General features: G+C 45.1%; 1 protein-coding gene across 2 annotated transcripts in view; it reads left to right on the top strand.

Annotated features, from left to right (window-relative positions):
- Positions 1 to 22,448, top strand: part of cdk18 (cyclin dependent kinase 18) — a 78,284-nt gene that overhangs the window by 36,301 nt on the left and 19,535 nt on the right. For both annotated transcript variants that reach the window (XM_038697735.1, XM_038697734.1), the window contains exons 3-6: positions 16,571 to 16,707; positions 18,940 to 19,071; positions 19,594 to 19,650; positions 20,862 to 20,976. In XM_038697735.1, coding sequence (XP_038553663.1) covers positions 16,571 to 16,707; positions 18,940 to 19,071; positions 19,594 to 19,650; positions 20,862 to 20,976 — 441 coding nt within the window. The remainder of the gene's footprint in view (positions 1 to 16,570; positions 16,708 to 18,939; positions 19,072 to 19,593; positions 19,651 to 20,861; positions 20,977 to 22,448) is intronic.

Raw genomic sequence — 22,448 nt, 5'->3', positions numbered from 1 at the left:
ACTAGAAATGAAACTGTTTTGAGTTTCAAAACCAACACTAGAGCCAGGCAGAATGTTGATATCGGACAGTTCTTTAAAACCCAATAACATATTCAGTGACATTTTCAAACACAAAGCTGCACTCATTAATATTCTATATTAAGAACTGAAGGTAAAGTAAATATCTGTCACTCATCGTGACAAACCCACAGAGAATTGTCACTCAATGCTGTAGTTCACTGAGCTTTAAAGGAGACCTATTATACTGCTTTTCCATATATATAGTCCTATATTGTAATTCTGTGACTCCTATATGGCAGCTTTGCCAAAATTATTCTCTGTCTTAGGGATGAAACGATATGAAAATTTCATATCACGATTATAGTGACGAAAATTATCACGGTTATCAGTATTATCACGGTATTGCAAAAATGTGACAAAAAAATAATAAAATGTACTGATACACACACTGAAACCATTTCAACAAGTTTTATATTGAAAACTACAAATACAATTGGCATTTTTTTTGCATAAAAAATAAAATAACAGCAAATACCTTTTGTAAACATATGAAAATCATCTTAGTGTGCATTATCAAGATTTTATATTTTATACCCTGTGGACAATTACATGAGAACAAATAAGTCTTTAGAAGACAGTGATAGTAACTGCAATGAGCCCAAAAACTGACATAAATACAGAGGAGTCTGTATTCTGCTGATTGGTTGACTGAACAGCGTGGATCATGTGCAGTGGACCAATAGACTCTGCCGACACGACGCACACAGCAGCAGAACAACGTGTAGCCTTTTTACAAGAGCAGCAACACTGAGAGCTTCAGTTTACACGCTGTTAGCAAGTCAGAGAGACAAACCAAAGCTAAAAGTTAACTCACCCTGCGTTCACTATAAGTTCATTTTCTTCAATCAAGTTTCCCTCAGCACTCTCATAAAAACTAAAATTCAACCGGACTTCAGATTGACTGAAAAATCTCCGCAGCGTTGTCATTGACCCAAACAAACCCACATTGCTTTCTGCGCATGTTAGCCTGCTTCTGGGAGACGCTGGACAGTGTTGGCCGTGAGATTATAACAGCGCAGTTAACCATACCTGGTTATCATGGTAATTAAAATGTGTATGGTAATAATAACCGTCGGGAATTTTACCATGGTTTACCGTTAAACCACTAATCGTTTCATCCCTACTCTGTCTTATACTGACTCTTCATGTAGGCCTTCATTCAGCCTGTCTGAAACAAGCTATAGATGCTCCTGTCTCTTTAAAGCCCCCCCTCTCAAAGCCCACTGTCTTCTTATTGGCCAAGACCTGAAGCATGTTACCAGGCTGTCGCTGGGCGGAACAGGCAAACTGAGCGTTGCTGTGCCGTTGCTGTGCGGAGCACATGACCATATATGGAACAACGGCTCCGTCTAGCTCCATATTACGGAGCCATTGGTAGAAAAAGCTGTTCAAAACAGAGTGTTGAGAACAGGAGGGAATCTGAGGATTTTGCTCACTGGGATTTGTTTTAAATACTTTAACCTCATTATTTGAAGCTTTGGCCATGTTTAACGTGAACATCCAACATTAACATTGTAGATAAGTCATAAAATGTGGAAAAGCATAATAGGTCTCCTTTAAACTGCGTTGCTTGTAGGTCTGAGATGACAGAAAAGATCCATCTTCAGCATAAAAGCCTGTCATGCTAGTACACACTCTTCCAAAACCCCACTTCAAAACCTTGGCATTGGACTTCAATTGTTAGCTGCAATGCTGTCCAAACATAATCTAAGGGATACTGGGCTGTACAGTATCCTTGGAAATTTGGGATACTGGAACAAAATCAGGGAGAGTAACTTTAAAGAATCATTTGCACAAACGTGAATTACTGTTATGTAACTGTCAAGCGTGGTGGTTCTGTGGGTTGCCAGACTACTATATTTTTTGTAACTGCACTCATATCCCAAGGATTAGAGTTTTGACAGGGTAATTGTATAACCACTAAACCATTGGTTAATTAAGCATGATCAAAGTCCTGAACCCTGAGCTCTACTTCCTTGTGTCTTTTGGTCCCTGTGTGAATGAACAGCTCGTGTCTAATTATAGAGCACAAACTGCAGTCTCGTTGTGGGTGTTAATACCAAATACAAAAGCCGTCCTTCCTTCCGTGTCTGTAGCGGACCCTCACAGATTAACTGGGATTTTTCCAGCTATGACTGGTACCACCACCGGCACTGAGCCACGGAGGATCAGCAGGCTTCTAAGGAAAATGAGGGTTACGGTGGGATAAGTAGGGGTAGGTGATGCAAAGGAACTGAATGCATTCAGAATTAGGTTTTCGAGTGTCTCTTATGTAGAGATTTACTGTGAGTACAAAGACATGGAATAACAACGAACTGGGTGAAGACATTAGATCACAGAGCTACCAGGATGGTCAACACTTTCATCTTACACAATATCACCACTGTGCATTGCTGTTTATAGCTATTTGCTTTCAGGTCAGGAACTAAGCATAGATATGATTCCATATATTTAGATTAAATGCAAAAAAGCCACTAAAAAATGTGAAGTCAATAGAAGAAGAGAATGGAATCATGCAGGATCCACGGTCACTCTTGCTTGGATGTTACCACTTATGTCATCTAATCAAAATCAGGAACTAAAGCTTCTGCCTGCTGTGTAGGCATAGAGCTCAGTTACTGTGTTAGTGAGATTGCTGTGCAGCTGCCTGACAGAGAAGCAGCTGGATATGTAGTTTAACCCCCCAGAGTACATGTGTCTGCATCGCTGTCTGATCCTGAAGGTCAGGAAAGAGGTAAGCAGACAAAGACAGACAGGGAGAGAGACACAAAGAGAGACCCGAACCCAGCAGCCGTCTGATGTTTACTCTCCTCTCTAATCTTTCCCGTTCATCTCTCTCTTCGATCTTGCTCTCTCTCCTATATGATGGATTATATCATGGTCCCACTTTGCAAGGATATAATCACACCCCCAAAATATTTCTGTTGCATGCGTGGTTTATTATTGGATACAGTTAATATTAAGGGTAATATAGTGTATGTTTAAAGTACACTACAAAGACACAAATTTGCTAATTAGCTTGAATACAGAGAGCTGATTATCTGATCTTAGTGTAAAGACTGAAAGTAGGGGGATACTGCTGGCATTGCTCTGATTTCAAAAATGTGCCTTAAAGCTCACTAATCAAAGATTTATTTGGTGTCTTGAATACGTACATGATACGAAATGCAAAAATAACAATGGAAGTATTTCTTTAAATATCTCAAATTTTCTTTTTGTGATTCTCTGATATTGTTTCTCACACTTTAAAACAACAGCAAGTCAATCAGTCTCAGATCACTGAGCACTATGAACTCATTAGCATCCCCAAAGGCTGCATACACACACACAAATACACCCCTGAGATGCAGTAACACCTTAACAACAAACACAGTGTCCGTGCTGCTAGGCTAGTCAAATGTTATAGATTTTTTTAACAATACAAACACAGGTATATTCTCAAAGGTTATAGTAAGTATGTATGTATGTGTGTGTGTCAGTGTCCTTAGGGGTAGCCAGGATTTACTCCCTGACTAAGCACTAATATTTCACATTAGGCAGAATCCCCTTGTTCACTTTTCATATATTAGTGCATTTAAAGCTGCTTTGCTGAGCTCCCATACGAACGTGCTACTGTAATGTTGACAGTAATCACATAAGCCTCCATGACAGATCAGAGCTCTTATGAGAGCTTCTTCTTGATCAGAGTTGAAAACCAATTGTCTCTGCAGAGAATGTGCTGCACGTAACACATCCTGATTAAAGGACTAACAAATAAAACAGTACTCTGTGACAGTGAGTTGTTGAACCAGTATACGTTCATTTTGTTGTTGTGTTGTTTCTTTCAGTGAGTGATTCCTGTTTGCGCTGTGTTACTTACCTCTCCTCTCATTTCAGATCACCTCACTTCCTGCCCCTTCCTAGTTATGTAATTTTCTGCCCCGCCTGCATTAGTTTCATTATGTTCCCTATTAAACTCCCTAGATTATTTTAGCCATCCCTGCCTTCGTGCCAGATCGTATAGTATTTCTTGACTGGGTCTCTGCAAGTGTTATTCCAGTTGTTATAGCAGCATGTTAGCATTGTCCAAACCCGGTTCTTATGAAATAACCTGTACTGACTGCACTCCTCTGCATAACGTTGATCAAATTAAATATCTTGGTGTATGGCTCATTCAAATCACACATTGCTCATGTCTTGCGCAAAGTCAACTTTTGAATCAAAGACATAGTATCTGCTTGACACATAGTGTTCGTAAGAATTTTGTCTCTCAACTTATACTCCTGATTTTTGAATATTGTGATGTTGTCTATCCAGATGCTGTAAGACCAGACCAGGTCTGGCTTAATGCAGCATATAACAGACTGCAGATTTGTCCATGGTTGTCTTTTTCTCACTCAACACTGTTTGCACTTTAATGGCCATCTCTAAATGTAAGACATACTCTCTGGCTTCACCTTATATTCAAGTGTATTCATTTTAATTATCCTCCTTATTTATAACAATACATTGTTCCCTTTACTTCAACTGATTTTAGTTAGGCATTCTGCTGAGCTTTGCTTCTCTGTCCCTCGTGCTAGAAAACAACTGGCAAAACACCTTTTCTGTTTAAAGCAGCAAATTGGAATCATTTATCTGTTGATATTAGATCCATATCATCACTTGGGATGTTTAAAGGGGCATTATGGAGTTTTCAGCGGCCACTAGCGGTGCGGTTATAAGATTGCAACCAGGTGTGTGTGTCACTCAGGATGATGGGGGAGGGTGGGGCTGGGCTCTTCCTGAAGTCCACGACCATCTCCACTTCCGAGCGTTGAGCTCCAGACTGTTCTGCCTGCACCAGGTCACCACATGGTCAATCCCCCACCTGTAGGCGGACTCATCCCCACCAGAGATGAGCCCAATGAGGGTGGTGTCGTCCGCAAACTTCAGGAGCTTGACGGACTGGTGACTGGAGGTGCAGCTGTTGGTGTACAGGGAGAAGAGAAGGGGGGAACGAACGCAGCCTTGAGGGGAACCGGTGCTGATGGTCCTGGAATCAGAGACATGTTTTACCAGCTTCATGTGCTGCTTCCTGTCCGTCAGGAAGTCTGGGATCCACCTGCAGGTGGAGTCAGGCACGTTCAGCTGGGAGAGCTTGTCCTGCAGCAGGGCCGGGATGATGGTGTTGAAAGCAGAGCTGAAATCCACAAACAGGATCCTGGCGTAGGTTCCTGGGGAGTCCAGGTGCTGGAGGATGTAGTGAAGGGCCATGTTTACTGCATCATCCACAGACCTGATGTCAAGTCTGTCCCATTAGCTGCGTTTCGACCAAAGGAACTATACCCGAGAACTAGGAACCTTTGGAGGAACTCACTGTTTTTCAACCGGAGGGACCAGGGTCTAAATGTAGTTCTGGGGTCTTCATTTTAGTAGTTTCCAAAAGTACTGGTACTTTGGGGGGGGGGGGGGGGGGGGGTGCTTGCCTTGAAATTCTGAATGGGCGAGTAGAGGCTACTAGCTTTAAAAAGAGCATGTCAACTGTTTTTTCTAGACTGCTCCTGTCTTTTCCACCTCTGTTTGCAAACCAATAAATCACAATCAACATTTAAAAAAAACAGTCAGTCAAGCAGTCATCACTTCCAAGGAAACTCAACAAAGGTAACCTATTGGCCTCAGGTGAAGATACCAACGATGGTCGTTCAGTCTTGGCCACCGGTAGTCTTAACGACTGTAACGACTGTCGTCACAGCAACAAGGAACACTAACGAACCAGCGGTATCGATGACCCTGGCCAACGACCCCACTGAGGTTAAATAGCTGAGTTTCCCTGCCATTCAGTCAGAACTGAAGAAGTCCCTTGGATGAGGGACGAAACGTCTTCCAGTATCTTCAACCAAGTCCAGTTGCCCTTGATTTTAACCTTCGTTGGAGAACTATGACCTGGATGACTGAGAATCTTCATAGACTCAATCAACAGTCAAATAGCCACACAAGTCTCGCTGAGATCATACGCAAAATACTGGGTCCTGAGTTGTTGTTTTAAGTTTTCATCAGTCAGGAGGTTTTTATACAGAGCTGAAGTTGGTCTCCTCCTCTCCAAGTGGAGCTGATTACAGCAGGTAGGCCTAATTAAGCTCGTTAAACATCCCGTTCTTCCAACACAGGCGGACACAGACGTGAGTCCTATAGCTGATCTGTGGCTTTTGTCGGCCGCAAATGTTTTAATTTACCAAACTGTCGCGATTTTATTTTTGTGTTGCTTTTTCTGTGCTGGAGTTATTTTAAGAACTTTATGGCTTTATCCAGTTTGTTATTAAATGTGTAACGAACTTTATCTCTTCATTATACTCCCACACAAAAAAGCTGCTTTAATGGTCAAGCAAGCCTATAGTTTTTCATTATATTCCAGTCAAATCTGATGTTCATTTATAAATGTTGATCATGGATAGTGGTTGCAAATAATGATGCCTGTGCATCGCTTTGTATGGCTACAGCCTACGTCAGCTGGTTAATTTGCCTAATGCACAACAGTGGGCTGAAGGAACCTTTTAGTTCCTTGAAAAGACATCTGGGGACTTAAAAGTCCCTGGTACTTTTGGTCGAAAAGCGGCTATTGTCTTTCAAAGCGACAGTAAAACTGGTTCAGCTCGTTGGCAAGGCATGAGTTGTTCATGGAGTGGGGGGATTTAGGTTTGTAGCTGGTGATCTGTCTGAATCCTCTCCAGACAGAGGCAGAGTCATTACTTGAGAACTGGTGTTGTAGTCTCTCTGCGTACAGCTATTTAGCATCTAGCACCGCCTTGCTAAACCTGTACTTTGACTCATTAAACCTGGCCTCGTCTCCACTCCTAAACGCCTCTTGCTTTTCCAACCTCAGCTGTCTGAGCTTAGCTGTGAACCGGGGTTTGTCATTGTTATAACTCACCATGGTGCGTGTTGGAATGCAGCTGTCCTCACAGAAGCTGATGTAGGACGTCACAGCCTCTGTAAACTCATCCAGATTGTTGGTAGCAGTCCTGAAAACATCCTAGTCAGTGCAGTCCAAGCATGCCTGAAGATCCTCTACAGCTTCACTGGTCCATTTCTTTGATGTCTTCACTACAGGTTTACAGAGCTTTTTGCCTGTAAGCAGGAATCAGATGAACCATCGCGAGTGTCCCAGTGGAGCGTGTGTGGCGTGATAGGCACTGCTAACTGTGGTGTAGCAGTGATCCAAAGTGTTCCCCTCTCTGGTTGGACACTTACTGTCTGTATTTGGGGAGTTCTTGGCTGAGCATGCGCTGTGTGTCGTGCATGTTGGCGTGCAGCAGAATGTAAACACCGACCAGAGTGAATGAAGCAAACTCACGGGGGGAGTAAAACAGTTTACAGTTAATGATAAGAAATTCCAGATTAGGAGAACAGTGCTGCTGAATCACTGTCACGTCGGTACACCAGCCATTGTTAATAACAGACACCTCCACATTTTGTTTTGCCGGAGAGCTCTGTGTCGCGGTCCGCTCTGTAGAGTTGGAAGCCAACCAGCTGCAGCGCGGAGTCCGGTATTGATCCACACAGCCAAGTCTCCGTGAAGCAGAACAGAACAGAAAATGAATAAAAGTCTCTGAAAAAACAAAACAAAACAAAGCGCACCTAACGTCTCGGGTTACGTATGTAACCCTGGTTCCCCTAGAAGGGGAACGAGACACTGCGTCGGTTACGACACTATGGGAACGCCTCTAGGCGAAGCAGGTCTGAACGTGAATGAAATCACTCCGATCCTATTGGCTTGTTGCTAGAACGGTAAGGTGTGACGGAATAACCGGAGGAGTATAAAGCACACCTGTACACACTCATCATTAGCTTAACTATGAAGCAGGCGCTTCAGGCGGGGAGAGAGGTGCGGCGGTCCGACGCAGTGTCTCGTTCCCCTTCTCGGGGAACCAGGGTTACATACGTAACCCGAGACGTTCCCCTTCGAGGGAACTCGAACTGCGTCGGTTACGACACTATGGGAACGAGATACCCACTAAACCACGCCGAAAACCCCGCCTGCCCCTGTGTGCAATAAAGTGGCACGACTAAGAGGAGAGCGCACGAGTGCCAGGTGCTGAAGGAAGGTCAAGACTGTAAAACCGAATGAATGTGTGCGGAGTGGCCCAGCCAGCCGCTAAACAAACATCCTGCAAGAGGCCCCGGAAGGGAGGGCTCGAGAGGCCGCCATGCCTCTGGTAGAATGAGCCCTCACAGCCACAGGTGAAGGCAAACCGCGCACCTGATAGGCCAGGGAAATAGTCTGAACAATCCAGTTGCTAATAGTATGTTTGGATGCAGGGAGCCCGGCCCTGGGAGACCCAAAACACACTAGCAGCTGGTCAGCCTTCCTCCAACGGGAGGACCTCAGAGTGTAAATACTCAGTGCTCTGACAGGGCAGAGCAGATGAAGTCTCCCGTCCTCCGCCGTCACATGAGGTGGAGGATGAAATGCCTGCAGCACTGTGGACCCTGCCGCACAAGAAGGCACTTTAGGGATGTATCCTGAATGAGGGTGCAGGATAGCCCTAATATTCCCCGGGGCAAACTCCAGGCTTTGCGGGGAAACCGAAAGCGCTTGGAGATCCCCCACCCTCCTCAGAGAGGTGATAGCAAGGAGAAAGGCCATCTTGAGGGTCAAGTGCTTAGCCTCAGCTGACTCCAGGGGTTTGAAGGGGGCCTCAGCCAACGCCCCAAGAACCACTGCCAGATCCCAAGTGGGAACCTTGGACCGAGTCGCAGGTCTCATCCTCCGGGCACCACGGAGGAAACGTACAACCAAGGGAAGTTTCCCCAAGGACCCCTCCCTCAGAGGGGTGTGGAAAATAGCTGCCACGTACACCTTGAGGGTGGAAGGGGAAAGACCAGCAGAGAACCGGTCCTGGAGGAACTCAAGTACCTGAACCACCGGGCAGGTAACAGGGTCCACCGACCGCTCCCTACACCAAGTGGAGAAAACACTCCACTTCAGGCCGTACATCCTCCGTGTGGACGGGGCCCTGGAGCTCAGGAGGGTCTCGACTGCTCCGGCTGTTAGACCCGCCTCTAGGTACTGTGCCCCCTCAGGGGCCAGACCCACAGTCGCCATATGGCGGGGCAAGGGTGAAGAACCCGGCCCTGCGCCTGGGACAGCAGGTCTCTCCTCAGAGGGACCCGCCACGGCGGGCCGTCCAGGAGCGACATGATGTCCGAGAACCACACCCGGGTTGGCCAGAACGGGGCTACGAGCAGTAGGCCGACATTGTCCTGGCGGACCCGCTCCAGAACCCCGGGAGCAGAGCGACTGGGGGAAAAGCGTACAGACGTAGCCTCGGCCACGAATGTACCATGGCGTCCAGACCCAACGGGGCTGGAGGAACGAGAGAAACCATAGCGGGCAGTGCGTAGTCTCTTGAGACGCAACAGATCCACGTCTATGGGGCCGAACTCTTCGCACAAGAGCTCCACCACTGGGGTGAAGTCTCCATTCCCCGGGCCTCAGCCCCTGCCTCGACAGCAGGTCTGCTTCCTGATTCTGCGTCCCCGGGAGATACATCGCCCTGAGCGATAGTAACCTCTGCTGGGACCACAGGAGGATCTGACGCGCCAGTCTGTCCAGAGGGCGCGAGCGCAGACTGCCCTGGTGATTCAGATAGGCCTTGGAGATCGGGCAGGAAACTCCTTAGAGCCTGGAACACCGCCAACATCTCGAGACAGTTGATATGCCCCTCGGATTGATGCACCTGCCAGGATCCCCTTGCAAAGCGGCCGTCCATGACCGCGCCCCAGCCCGTGAGGGAGGCGTCTGTCGAAATAACCAGCTGGCGACAAGACCCTCCCAGCACGGGCCCCTGGGACAGGAACCAAGTTTCCTTCCAAACTGATAGGGAATGAAGACACTTGCGCGTAACCCAAATCAGACGGAGAGGATTTCCCCTCGGGGAAAAACCCTTGTTCCTTAGCCACCACTGCAGGGGTCTCATGTGCAGCAGTCCAGATGGTATTACGCTGGACTCAGCCGCCAGGAGACCCAACACTCGTTGAAAGTGTTTCATAGTGATGGCGTGGCCTAACTTCACCCCTTTCACGGCAGCCAATATGGTGTCGACACGTGCCGGAGACAATTGTGCCCGCATCGTTGTCGAATCCCATACAACCCCTAGGAACATAGTCCGTTGGGTGGGCGCCAGCACGCTCTTCTTTGCGTTGAGCCTCAGCCCTAAACGCCGCAGATGAGCCAGAACGACATCTCAATGCCGAACCGCCAACTCTCGAGACTGGGCTAGGATGAGCCAGTCATCGATGAAGTTGAAATCCGGATGCCCTGGAGCCTCAGCGGGGCCAGTGCTGCATCCATACACTTGGTGAATGTGCGAGGGGAAGTGCCAGGCCGAATGGAAGAACCCGATACTGGTAAGCCACACCCCCGAAGGCAAACTCAGGAACTTCCTGTGAGAAGGACGGATGGAGACCTGGAAATAGGCGTCCTTTAGATCTATCGTGACGAACCAATCCTCAGATTGGATGTGCGTCACGGTGGCGGGGATGATGAGCATCTTTAACCTGAATCTCCTCAGAGACCGGTTAGAACCCGCAGATCCAAAATAGGGCACGCAGCCCTCCGTCCTTCTTGGGGACTATGAAGTACCGGCTGTAGAACCGACGTCTCTGTCTGGGGGGGAGACATGTTCCACGGCCCCTTTCCTCAGCAGAGTACGAACTTCCTGTCCCAACACCGGACCTTGCTCCGGGCGGACCACAGTCCAAACCACCCCCTCTCTTCTGTTGAATTGGAGGGCGGGTTTGAACTGTAGTCGTTACCCATCTATGGCAGTGCGCAGGACCCACGGAGAAATGTTCGTCAGGCTCCGCCAAGCCTCTGCAAAGTCTGCCAACGGAACCAGCCCCTCGGAGCCCCTGGTCGGTGTCTCGTGTGATCTTCTGGTGGACTCCTGAAGCCCCAGAACGGCAGGGGGGAGCCGCCGAAGATCCACGGTGAGTGAGTCGGGGCACCGCCTGACTGCAGACCCTCGGGGCAGGCAGTACGGCGTGGACTCGATGGTGGCAGGTGCGTCCTGAACGTGTAAACGGCGGGATAACATCACCTGTTGTCACGGCGGAGGGGACCTCGGTCGGCCTCCGGGGGGGGTGGGCGGGGGGTGCGGGAGGGGAGAAAGACTCCCCTACCCCAGTCTTCCCTGAGCTCCGTCGGGACTGGATGACGGTCCTCAGATCGCGTCTCTCAGACGGCTGAGGGTGAGAGCGCCGTCTCGCTGCCCCAGCTCCTCGGGGGGGCCCCCGAGAAGCGACACTCTGCTTCCTCTCCTCTCCGTAGGAGCTCGTAGAGGGAAGGGACCTACGCCTGGCAGCCTCAGCTGCCTTGGGTCCAGACCGGCGAGGGAGGTACTGGCGGAACGCTTCGACCTGCGTCTAACGCTCCGTGGTTCTGCGAAGCTCCGCCAGATCTTCCTCAGAGGGACCCCCCCTCTGAACCATCTCCTGTAGCAGGTCGGCTTGGTAGGCTTGAAGCACCGCCATGGTGTGCAAGCTCGCACCTGCCTGGCCCGCTGCCATGTACGCCTTCCCCACGAGCGTGGATGTGGTGCGACATGGTTTGGATGGTAACGCCGGCTTCTCCAGGGAGGACGCAAGTCGAGGGGAGAGATAGCTCGCAAGCGCATCCTCCACCCGAGGCATCCTCCCATAACCACGGTCCCTAACCCCCATCACATTACTGTAGTTCAGTGATCGGGGTGTGGAAAGCCATGTAGAGAAGGGTCTGCCCCATGATTACTCAGTTCATCATGTAAATCAGGAAAGAATGGCAGAGACCGGCGTGGAGGTGGCGTGTGGTGCTTAAGAAACCTTTCATCCAGCTTACCACTAGCCTGTGGTGTCTGCTCCTCCTGTGGCCAGTTGATGTTGAGCTTAGCCACGGCTCTAGTCACCACCTCCAGCAGCACGTCATAGTCGGGCGCCGCCAGATGACGCCGCCCCGACACCCGGAAGTCATCGTCCACTACGCTGAGCACGTCCGCCTCCTCGGAGTCGGATTGCTGCAGAGTCTCCGGATCCAAACCGCGAGCGGGAGAAGCCGAGAACGGGCTCCCGAACGAGGAAAGGAAGCGTCGGAGCCAGCGGATGAAGGTCGGGAAAAAGCCTCAGCCGTCCCGAAATCCTCCGACAGATCACGCTGTGAACCCCATGAGTGAAGCCGCCGGGCCGCCTCAGTGGCCGCAGGGCCCGCACCACGGGGAAAACACATCCGGCCATCCTCGGAAAAGAGAGCCATGCTGTACCTCAGTACCCGCACGGAAAGGGCTTTGCAACGGGCGCAGGCAGCCCCCCCGAGAGCTCCCGGGCGTGCTCCATCCCCAAACATGAGACACACATCTCATGAGAATCTCCATCCGTGATGTACCGAGGGCAAGAAAAAACACACACCTTCTGTACATCTGGTTGCCGGACATGCTGGTAGACTTCTTCTTCAGGTAAGACATACTGCTTGTAGGACTGGAGCTTTCTTCAAACAACATACAGAGCGCCTGCTGAATAGAAAAAAGCTAATGATGAGTGTGTACAGGTGTGCTTTATACTCCTCCGGTTATTCCGTCACACCTTACCGTTCTAGCAACAAGCCAATAGGATTGGAGTGATTTCATTCACGTTCAGACCTGCTTCGCCTAGAGGCGTTCCCATAGTGTCGTAACCGACGCAGTTCGAGTTCCCTCGAAGGGGAACTCCGAGGCAGCTATAGACAGCGCCATCTTGGATGATCATTTAAATATCGGCACAATCCTCCTGGAAAAAAAGCAGCGTGACACCGGCTATAGACAGGCAGGGAGACCTTGCCTACATCGTTAGCTCGCCTGCTGCTTTCAGTAACTATCTTTACTATCTGTGTATCTTTCACCAGAGGCTCTGCAAAGTCAGCACAGCTACATGTATTGAATGATAACGAAACGGGTAGTGAGCTGGACTGAATATTATAACCAGATTGTGTCACACTTTATAACAGTTAGACTGCAGTAAGTAAATTTAATGTAATGTCAGTGGATGGCTCTTCCTCTGGATTGTATATTATGTGGGTCACGTTAGTTACAGCGACTGAGAGGTGGAGAAGCTGTGTACCTGAGTATCGGTAAAGGCAATAAATCTAAATTGAACGTTATGAAGCAAACAGCAGCAGATCTGAGCTAATGTAGCGTTAGCTGGCTGCATTACTATAGGATAGTAAACAAATCGTTCCACATTTGCTTTTTACTGTTACATCATGTCTTGCAGGCTTTGACACTTGGGTCGCTTTAGTTGGTGAATTAATGTGGAAAGCGATATAACTTTGCACCGTATAACATTAGTGACTGCTCGGTGTTAGCCGGCGAGCTAACGTTACTTTCTTTGTGTTTCTGCAGCTTTACTAACGCTCACTTTGTTCTTTCTCGACATCATCTGAACCTGTTTGGTCTGATGGGCTTCAGCACATAAACCTTTATTGTTGTTTTGTATCCTCACGTGGAGCCCGTGTTTTACTGTGAGCCGGTTGTTTTATGGTGTTAGCGGACTGCATGTCGTTAGATGCCGTGTTGTCGCTGTAGTACGAGAGAGGCTCGGGAGCACACGGCTGAACCCAACCCGGAGTCCCCACATTAAAAGCAGAATAGTGGCTGATGCAAGCAACGGAGAAAACAGGCGTGTGCTTCATTTCTAAGTGAGTTTTGAGCCCATTGACAATAAGGCAATGAATTAGATTTATTAAAATCAAAAACTTACATATAGCTCCTTTAAGCACGCCTTGTCTTCTCACCTTTAGATGGACTGCTCCTTTTATCAATGAAGCTGTCATATTGTCTATATATACTGATATTTATAACTGAGTGTATTTTGATGTTATTTGGTGATCTACTCACACTCTACTGATCATCTAGTATTGGCTACATCTTATTGTTGTAATGTCCTGAAGGTTTTATTAATTATAATCAATCATTAATTATGATGAATTATTATTATTGCTGTTGACTTTTATTTTTTCACTCCTTTTTTGTAGTGATTGTGATATATGTTAGGACCCCCTCGAAAATTATCTTGTCATTGTGAGGATGTTAGCATGCTGACATTAGCATTTAGCTCCATTGTCTCTATTGTCTTGTTTAGGATTCACATCTTTTTTCATCAAGGTTTATGGCACTGTAGATGACTTACACTGAGTTTTAAAATGTTTGGAAAATATGTATTCTTAAGCAAGACTTAATGACTTAATGTATTGACCAGCCTGTAGGTTTTATATGTGAATATGAAAATGTCCTCAAACAAAGTGTGGGGGTTCATTCTGTACTATTTCCATGGTTATTCCCTTCCTGAGTCCCCTTTGCCTCTTCCTTCCTGTCACTGTAACACAGTTTAAGATGGAACTCAACAGCATGTGGTGCACAATACTGGATTGTCCTCCAAGATAACTAACAGGCACCCATGCACACCTCACAGCAATCAGCCATGTCTGATGTGTGTGCTCATATCAGCTTTCACCTTTACTGACCCTAATTAGCGTCGGGAGATCAAAGAAGCACTGTGGCTGTGATATTGAAATGACTAGCAAACAGGTTGTCATTTCATCCTGCCAGCCCATTTAGACAATCAGTCAGTTAGAGGCCTCTGTAGCCCTATCTGTCTGCCTGCTTTATCTTTTTAGTGGAGACTTTTACACGTGTGTGTGTGTGTGTGTGTGTGTGTGTGTGTGTGTGTGTGTGTGTGTGTTAAACAGTGCTGAATTTCCTGTAGTATGAGAGAGGCCATAGGTCATGCAGCTAATCCTAATGTTTGTGTGTATACATACTGCGTGTGCTGAGGGGGGAGGCTTTAAAGAGATATGAGTTTTCCTTCTTAAGATTGAGACCTGCTTTATTTGTTAGCTATTGTCGCCATGGAAACGAGGAGTTCACCTCAGGAAGGAACGGTTGTATCACACATATGGAGAAACATGTCCATATCACACACCACACTTGCCATACCGCTGAGGAGGCCGACGCTCATTATTGAAATAGAAGATCAAACTGCAGCTGAAACCTCACAGTGTTCTAAAGATGCCGAAAAAGCATCAAACGGACATCACATAAAGTGTTGTATGAAGAGGATCAAAGTCCATTCTTCCCTCTAAACTGGTTGGGGAGCTGTTACACTGCAATGCTGGTGTGTTCAGAGTATAATTGTCTGACATGTTTGTTTCAGCAGCCTTGACTACGATCTCCTGTGTAGTGTTGATGTGTCTCGTCTGAAAACTGCTGAGAGTCAGATGTGTGGTTGTGTATAGACAACTATGCCTTTTAGATTAGATTAGATTCAACTTTATTGTCTTTGCGCATGTCACTGGTACAAAGCGAAACGAAATGCAGATAGCATCTAACCAGAAGTGCTTAAGCAGTAATTAAATAGAATATGAGAAATTATTATACAAGTGCAAGGTATGAATGATGTATGTATATATATATATGTGTGTGTATATATATGTATATATATATGTATACGTATATATGTGTATATGTATATATGTATATATATGTATATATGTATATACATGTATATGTGTATATATAAATGTATATGTATATGTATATGTATATGTATATATGTATGCCATATATTATTCTGTGTAAAATCATAAAATATCTTACGTGTCAGGAGAAAAACCTGACTGGCACCCGAAAAGAAACGCAGTCAGGCGATCCACCTCCTCTCTGTAGTCTGAATAGCTGTTCTTGATGAGGCCAATCACCGTGGTGTCGTCTGCAAATATGTTGGTGGAAACTCTGTTTTGGTCTTCACCAGCTCTTGCGAAAAATACCTGGCTCTTCAGCTGATAAATTACATCTCATTCAGCTTTGTACATCACTTAATTGCTACCAGGTAGTGGCTTTTTAGATCTGCCAGCTGCTGAACATGAGGTTGATAAAAGCCGCAAGACTGAATCAAGAAGTTAACTTAAAGACAGTAAAGCTGCCTGGCTCTGCGCAGAGGTAACAAAATTTACCAACCAGTACCTCTAAAGCTCAATGATAGACATGTTATATCTTGTTTGTGTAAAAATGACGTATGTGTACATGTAGCTGCTCAGAGAAGAAAGGAGATAAGATATCATTATTATTGAAATACAATAATAATGATAATATTCACTTTATCTTCACTTGTCAGGGTCAGATATACAGATTTGAAGCTGGTTGGATTTAATGATTTACATAGACGTTTGCCTTTGATCAGCTCTATGTATCTGATTAACAAACGGTCTGTAGCATAACTATGTAACTAAGGGAAAACATAAATCAGAACTAACTTAGTTCCTTCTGTAAAGTACAGGCTGCAAAGTGTCACTGAATGGTTTGAAAATGTGAATCATATGCTGTGGCTTTCACAATTGACCAAAAAAACAGTTTTTGAAATGACGTTTTGAATTCCACGGACTTGGAGAATCTATGCCACTGATCACTGAAGCCGTTCTGAATGCTTGTGGTGGCCCAAAACCTATCTGTGCATCTGCAAATGTTGAGTGATTTTGTTTATTCTCTGTCAGGCCTGACTCCAGACAGGCTGGGTCTTCCATCGGATGATGCCAGCCCGGTAAGCCCTGAACCAACAACACCGGGAGCTCAGTCTCCGTCCCACCTCCACTACCACAGCAAGGCCCAGCACAGACGTTTCTCCATGGAGGTAAGGAGCAGCTGTAGGAGGTCACATGTTAATATGAGATGAGGGGTGAAGTGCTGGTCACGCTGTACACTGCATGCACAATTATTAGGCAAGTTTTCTGAATGAATAATTTTTTCTATGCCCATTTTCTAAACATATAAATTTGAATGCTCATTGGAGTTTATCATTTTCAGGTGATATGTATATGTGTAATGAGGGAGGGTGTGGCGAAAGTGAATGACACCTTATATCAAGGTGTGCATGATTATTGGGCAGCTTCATTACTTAAGGTAAAATGGACCACAAAAGAGATTTAACTGACACTGAAAAGTCAAAAATTGCAAAATGCCTTTCAGACAGATGCAACACTCTTGAAATAGCTAAACTTTTGAGGCGTGACCACCGGACAATCAAATGTTTTGTTGCGAATAGTCAACTGGGGCGCAAAAAGTACATGGAGAAGAAAAGGCACAAATTAACTGAGACTGGAGACCTGAGTAGAATTAAACATGAAGCTACCTGGAACTGATTATCCTCAAAAGCCACCATATTCCAGAACTGCAACCTACCTGGAGTGTACAAAAGTACACAGTGCCAAGTGCTCAGACATGGCCAAGGTCAGGAAGGCTGAAACACAACTACCACTGAATAAGATTCACAAGTTGAAGCGTCAAGATTGGGCAAAGAAATACCTGAAGGTGATTTTGTGTTGTTAAACTTATTCTAAAAACTGAGAATCAACAAGTAATTTGATAGAAATTATTAAATTTAATCATTTAAATTTAGTAATTTAGTTGTCTAATAATTCTGAACACATATATTCTCCTGGGGAAGACAAAGTTCACTTTTTCTTAGTTAAACATTCAGGTTTGAGATTCAATCATATTTTGGATTGACCGAGAGCATTGTGTTTGTTCAACGATAACATTAATCCTGGGGAATACAATTCATGTAATAATTGTGCACGCAGTGTAGTCACGTGCTGCCAAGCTGTACACAGCTGTTTAAACGTTGATTCAGCACTGATAGGAGACTGGGTTCAAGAGACTGTCTGGGTTCAAGTGCACATTGAAGGTCAAGAAGTAGATATCAACAGTAGCAAAAGTAGTTGGTTATCCCCAAGAGTAATTTCTTTATTTCCACCTCTACCAGCTCAATGAGATGACTCACTTCGGCTCCCCCCCCCCAACCCCAAAGCCCCAGACTATTTATTGAAAATGTGAGAGAGTTCACACTTCCACCTATTCAGAAAAAGTCCCTGTGGAGCGAATGTGATTCATTTTGAGTCTTTCCCATGTTCCACACAATTCTTAGCAGACAGACATTGCTCAGGAAGGACTGTGAAGACAGAAATAATAGTGCAACAGTAAGAGGGCTGGGAGCAATCTGGATAAGAAATATATGCACCTCTGTCAAATGAAAGGGTTTACAAGCTCTACGTAATGGCCTTAGCATTCAGAAAGCATTCATTCCAAATATTAACACATGAACATTTACAAGCACAGACATGACTCATTATTGCAGTGGAAGACTTCATTAATGGCTTCTTAGCAGAAAGGCCCTGCACTCCCACAGAGATTTCACTTTTGACTGATTAGCCTCAAGACTGCGTCGATGCATAGCTCCACCCACCTTTAACCCAAGAAAAACACCTGTGGGGGTTAGAATGTCACAACACTTTATTGGTCTGTTTACTTTCTAATAAGCCACCACATTTGTAGTTATAGCAAGTCATAATGTAGGGAAGGTATACGGGGAACGTAATCAATTACTTTTTACTTAATAATCTAAGAGTAAAAAAACACATTGTTATTGTCATCATCCATCCATCCATCCATCCATCCATCCATCCATCCATCCATCGTCAACCGCTTATCCCGTGTACAGGGTCGCGGGGGGGTTGAGCCAATCGCCAGCCTACATTGGGTGAAAGGCGGGGTACACCCTGGAGAAGGTCGCCAGTCCATCACAGGGCCACATTGTTAGTCATCAGTGGAAGCATAATGTTACGGAGACATTGTGGTTTAACAAGCAGTTAAAATATTTTTCCGTCTAATACAGCAACAGTGTGTGCAATGTGCAAAATCAGCAGATTGGAGACTGTTATGGCATGAGGTTTAAAGCAGTTAGGCTAAAGCATGAATGAGGTTGATGCTTCTTCTTTATAGTCTAAAGGTTCCTAAACTCTGCATCCAGAACAGACAGATAGCAGAGTATATGTTCTAAATGTTGGTGTCTGTCGACTTCCTGCAGGACGTCAGTAAGCACATGTCTCTGCCCATGGACATCCGCCTGCCTCCAGAGTTTCTGAAGAAACTGCAGCTGGAGAGTGAAAACTCACCGCCCTGCAAACCTCTGAGTCGCATGTCTCGACGCGCTTCACTGGTAAGTGCTCTGTATTACTGCATACTTATCTTATGTATAAATATTGGTAGGCCTATAAAGTGTTAACATTTGACAGTAGTCATATTGACGGCTATAAGGCTTTTTGTTTATCTAATTCTCAAATAATTCTCATTTTAGCAAACATAATGGCCTCCTGTTTGTTTTACAGGTCATTTGTTAGATTGGTCTTAAATCTGTGACTGTCTCGGTTCATATTACAGAGCATGTTTCCTCTGCAAATTAGTCCTCCTATTGTGCCTTCCTGTTATTATTATTATTATTTTGTTCCTTCTGTATTAATATTATAATGAGTTCATTATTTTCTTTGATATTTCCTCCAGATTTCTATTAAGAGACATTTGTTTCCTGCCAGGCTGAAAAATGATTTGTTCTTGATTAACTTAAGAAAACATTAACTAATGTATACAAATGTGATCTTTTGACTATTCTAGGGTATAATCAGAGGAAAGAATAATGGCAGTGAACACTGAGATTTATTTGTCTTCTTCTTATTGTCTCTAGTCTGACATAGGCTTTGGGAAACTGGAGACGTACGTGAAGCTTGGCAAACTGGGTGAGGTAGGTCGGTACCCGTTACACATTCAAACGGCTGACATGCAGCCAAGTGTACAGCTGCTACGCCCGCTGCATCCACTGAGCAGTAACTATAGTGAACTTTATAAAAACAAATAAACCATCTCTCTGGTGTATAACATCAACCACGCTGACTACAAGTTGTCTGGGAGTCTTCATTGCACTTATCAGGCTTGCTGTGAGTCAAGTCTCTCAGGGGAGGCAAGATCCTGTCTGAATGGGTACAGCGCATACACTGTTTTCATTGTTTACACGCCTGAGCAAGACAAATCACAGTTTATCCATGTGTCTGTTTTCTTGCATTAGTTCAGCATGGCTGGTACAGCTTAACAAGAATAAGAACAGTATTTAATGTGCATTCACACCGTTCACTCAGACATTTTGTACTCTGAAGGATCACAATGCATGGTTGTGCTGTGGCTTTAGAATTGCATGACTCGGCCACTTAAATCCCACACCATTTATCTGAGAGTAGTTATTGCCTTAAGGAATGATTATTGACAGAATTCAATTATTGAAAGCATTCGTCTCAGTCACAACGCAGAGCAGCAGATAACTGCACTGGTGAGAGATCAAAAAGAGCCACTTTTGTTGTCAGTTATCATAACCTGTGGTTCAAAAAGGCATGGCTTGGTTTATATGCAGTGATGTGCACATGTGGCCATTATAAAACTTCAGTTACTACTGTTCCTTTACTCTGTTCAGCCTGCAGTACTTGATCTACAGTTATTAGAACACCTACAATCAGCTACATAAAGGATTGCCAGCAAGCCATGATGAAAGATAATCATAAGTGAGGAAGATGAGCTGTGACAGTCGGTAATCAGAAACAATCAGATCCCAAAGAAATAAATATGAATTTACTTAATGGAGCCTGTCTGACATGCTTGCCTTACACTGATGTAATGTTTTGATGAGGATGATAGCAGTTAAAACGTCTAACCTCATTCATTCAGATGGAATAAATAATATTTTTGCGGTTTATGTTTGTGTTCTTCAGAAGATTATGAAAAAGTTAACAGACAGTGGGAGTAAACATACCCATAAATTCCTTTCTTTAAATTTTTTTTAATAAAATTTTTTTAAATTTCCCTTCTATTCTAATGCTATTACTGCTGGCGTTTGAGTAACAGCTCTTTAGAATATAGTATAATAAGAAAGGCAACCTAGAGGTGTGTGTGTGTGTGTTTTTATAGGGTACGTATGCCACAGTATTCAAAGGTCGAAGCAAACTAACGGAGAACCTGGTGGCGCTAAAGGAGATTCGGCTGGAGCACGAAGAGGGAGCACCTTGCACTGCTATCAGAGAGGGTACACACACACGCACGCACACACACACACACACACACACACCCCTGAAAGGTTGTGCCCTCACATGGATAATAATTATATTTTAGCTTCACTTAAATATGTCATTTAGCATCTAAACTGGACGTATGGTGAAGTTCTGTCATTCAAAGGAACACAGCATTATAGTATATTAGTTCACATTAAAGGTGTGGGCAGAATTGATCATACATAGCACCAGTTGACTGAACGGTTCACAGATGTCTCAAATGCCTACATTACTGACAAACTGACATCATGCCCCCCTTCATGTACGTATGTGTGTGCGTTCATTAATACATGCCTGGTAGTTTGTCAGTGATCTTCTATCTGCTACCAAAACTGATAGTGATGATGCAGATGTGACACGTCTTCTATTTAAGTACACAGTTGTTATTATACACTTTATATAATAATGTATAATATATGTTATGACCATTATTACCATAAACCTCTGTTCTGTACCTCTGTACTACATACTACTTCTAAGCAGGTTTTGGCAAAATAAACTATACTCAAAACAGTCAGTATAAATTAAAAATATTATTTTACAGGTTTCTCCCACAATGCAATGCACAAATGAAATGGAGGACCAAAGTAATTGTCAGACAACAACCACTAACTAATATTTATGGAAACACATAGCTGTCTCTTTATTATGTTTCATCTGCATTTTAAAGAGGTGCTATTCTGCTTTTTGTCCTTTTATTGAGTTCTCTCTCTTTTTTGTGCATGTAACAGGTTTGCAAAGTGAAAAAGCCCAAAGTCCAGCCCAAAGGGAGTTCCCATCTCCCACAGAAAGCTCTGCTCTGAACCGCTTGAAAACAGCTGGTTTGTAGTCCAGCTCTTCACTTCCTTTACTTGTGACATCACAATGAAAACGCGTCATAAAGCTTGCCAAGCGGCTAGCGGGTCAGGCACGCCCTCAAACCAAGCTAGTCTGAGCGGAGGCCCTTTGGCTCAACTCGCCTTTGTTTGGTTTTCCATTGTAGAAATGTTGCACCTGTACCTGCTTCCAGGTACTTTTTTTCATATAACCTCACCTCCGTCGAGGTTCCAAGCGAGCTGAGGGAAACTAAAATGTAACGTGAAAACAGACAGACTGCTGATTGGTCAGAGAGAATATTCACTATTCACTGCATCATCATTGCTGCACCAGACAGAGGCCAGCAACAGAAAGTTTTATATGTTACAGTTTTCTTATGGAATTTCATCACTAAATCCACTTCCGAGAAGTTTTGAGGTGAGAAATCAGCTGTGTAGATTTCCAATATTGACAGTTTTAGAGAAGTGATGGTGGAACAAAAACGTGCTTGAATATTTTCGGAGTTGAGGAGCTCAGCAAGTGGCTGCGGGGGAAGCCTACTGTGACCCGCGGGAGGAGCGTGTGAGGCCGGCCAGCCGCCCGCTCACAGAGCGCTCTGCTCCCGCCGTCACACAGACCGCTGCAGCAACAA

The sequence above is a fragment of the Micropterus salmoides genome, unplaced genomic scaffold (assembly GCF_014851395.1).
Source record: "Micropterus salmoides isolate LMB-PRFRI ecotype aquatic unplaced genomic scaffold, ASM1485139v1 Ms_hic_scaffold_4, whole genome shotgun sequence".
Lineage (NCBI taxonomy): Eukaryota > Metazoa > Chordata > Actinopteri > Centrarchiformes > Centrarchidae > Micropterus > Micropterus salmoides.
Note: the sequence above shows the minus strand (reverse complement) of the source record. Positions and strands in the feature narration are given on the sequence as shown.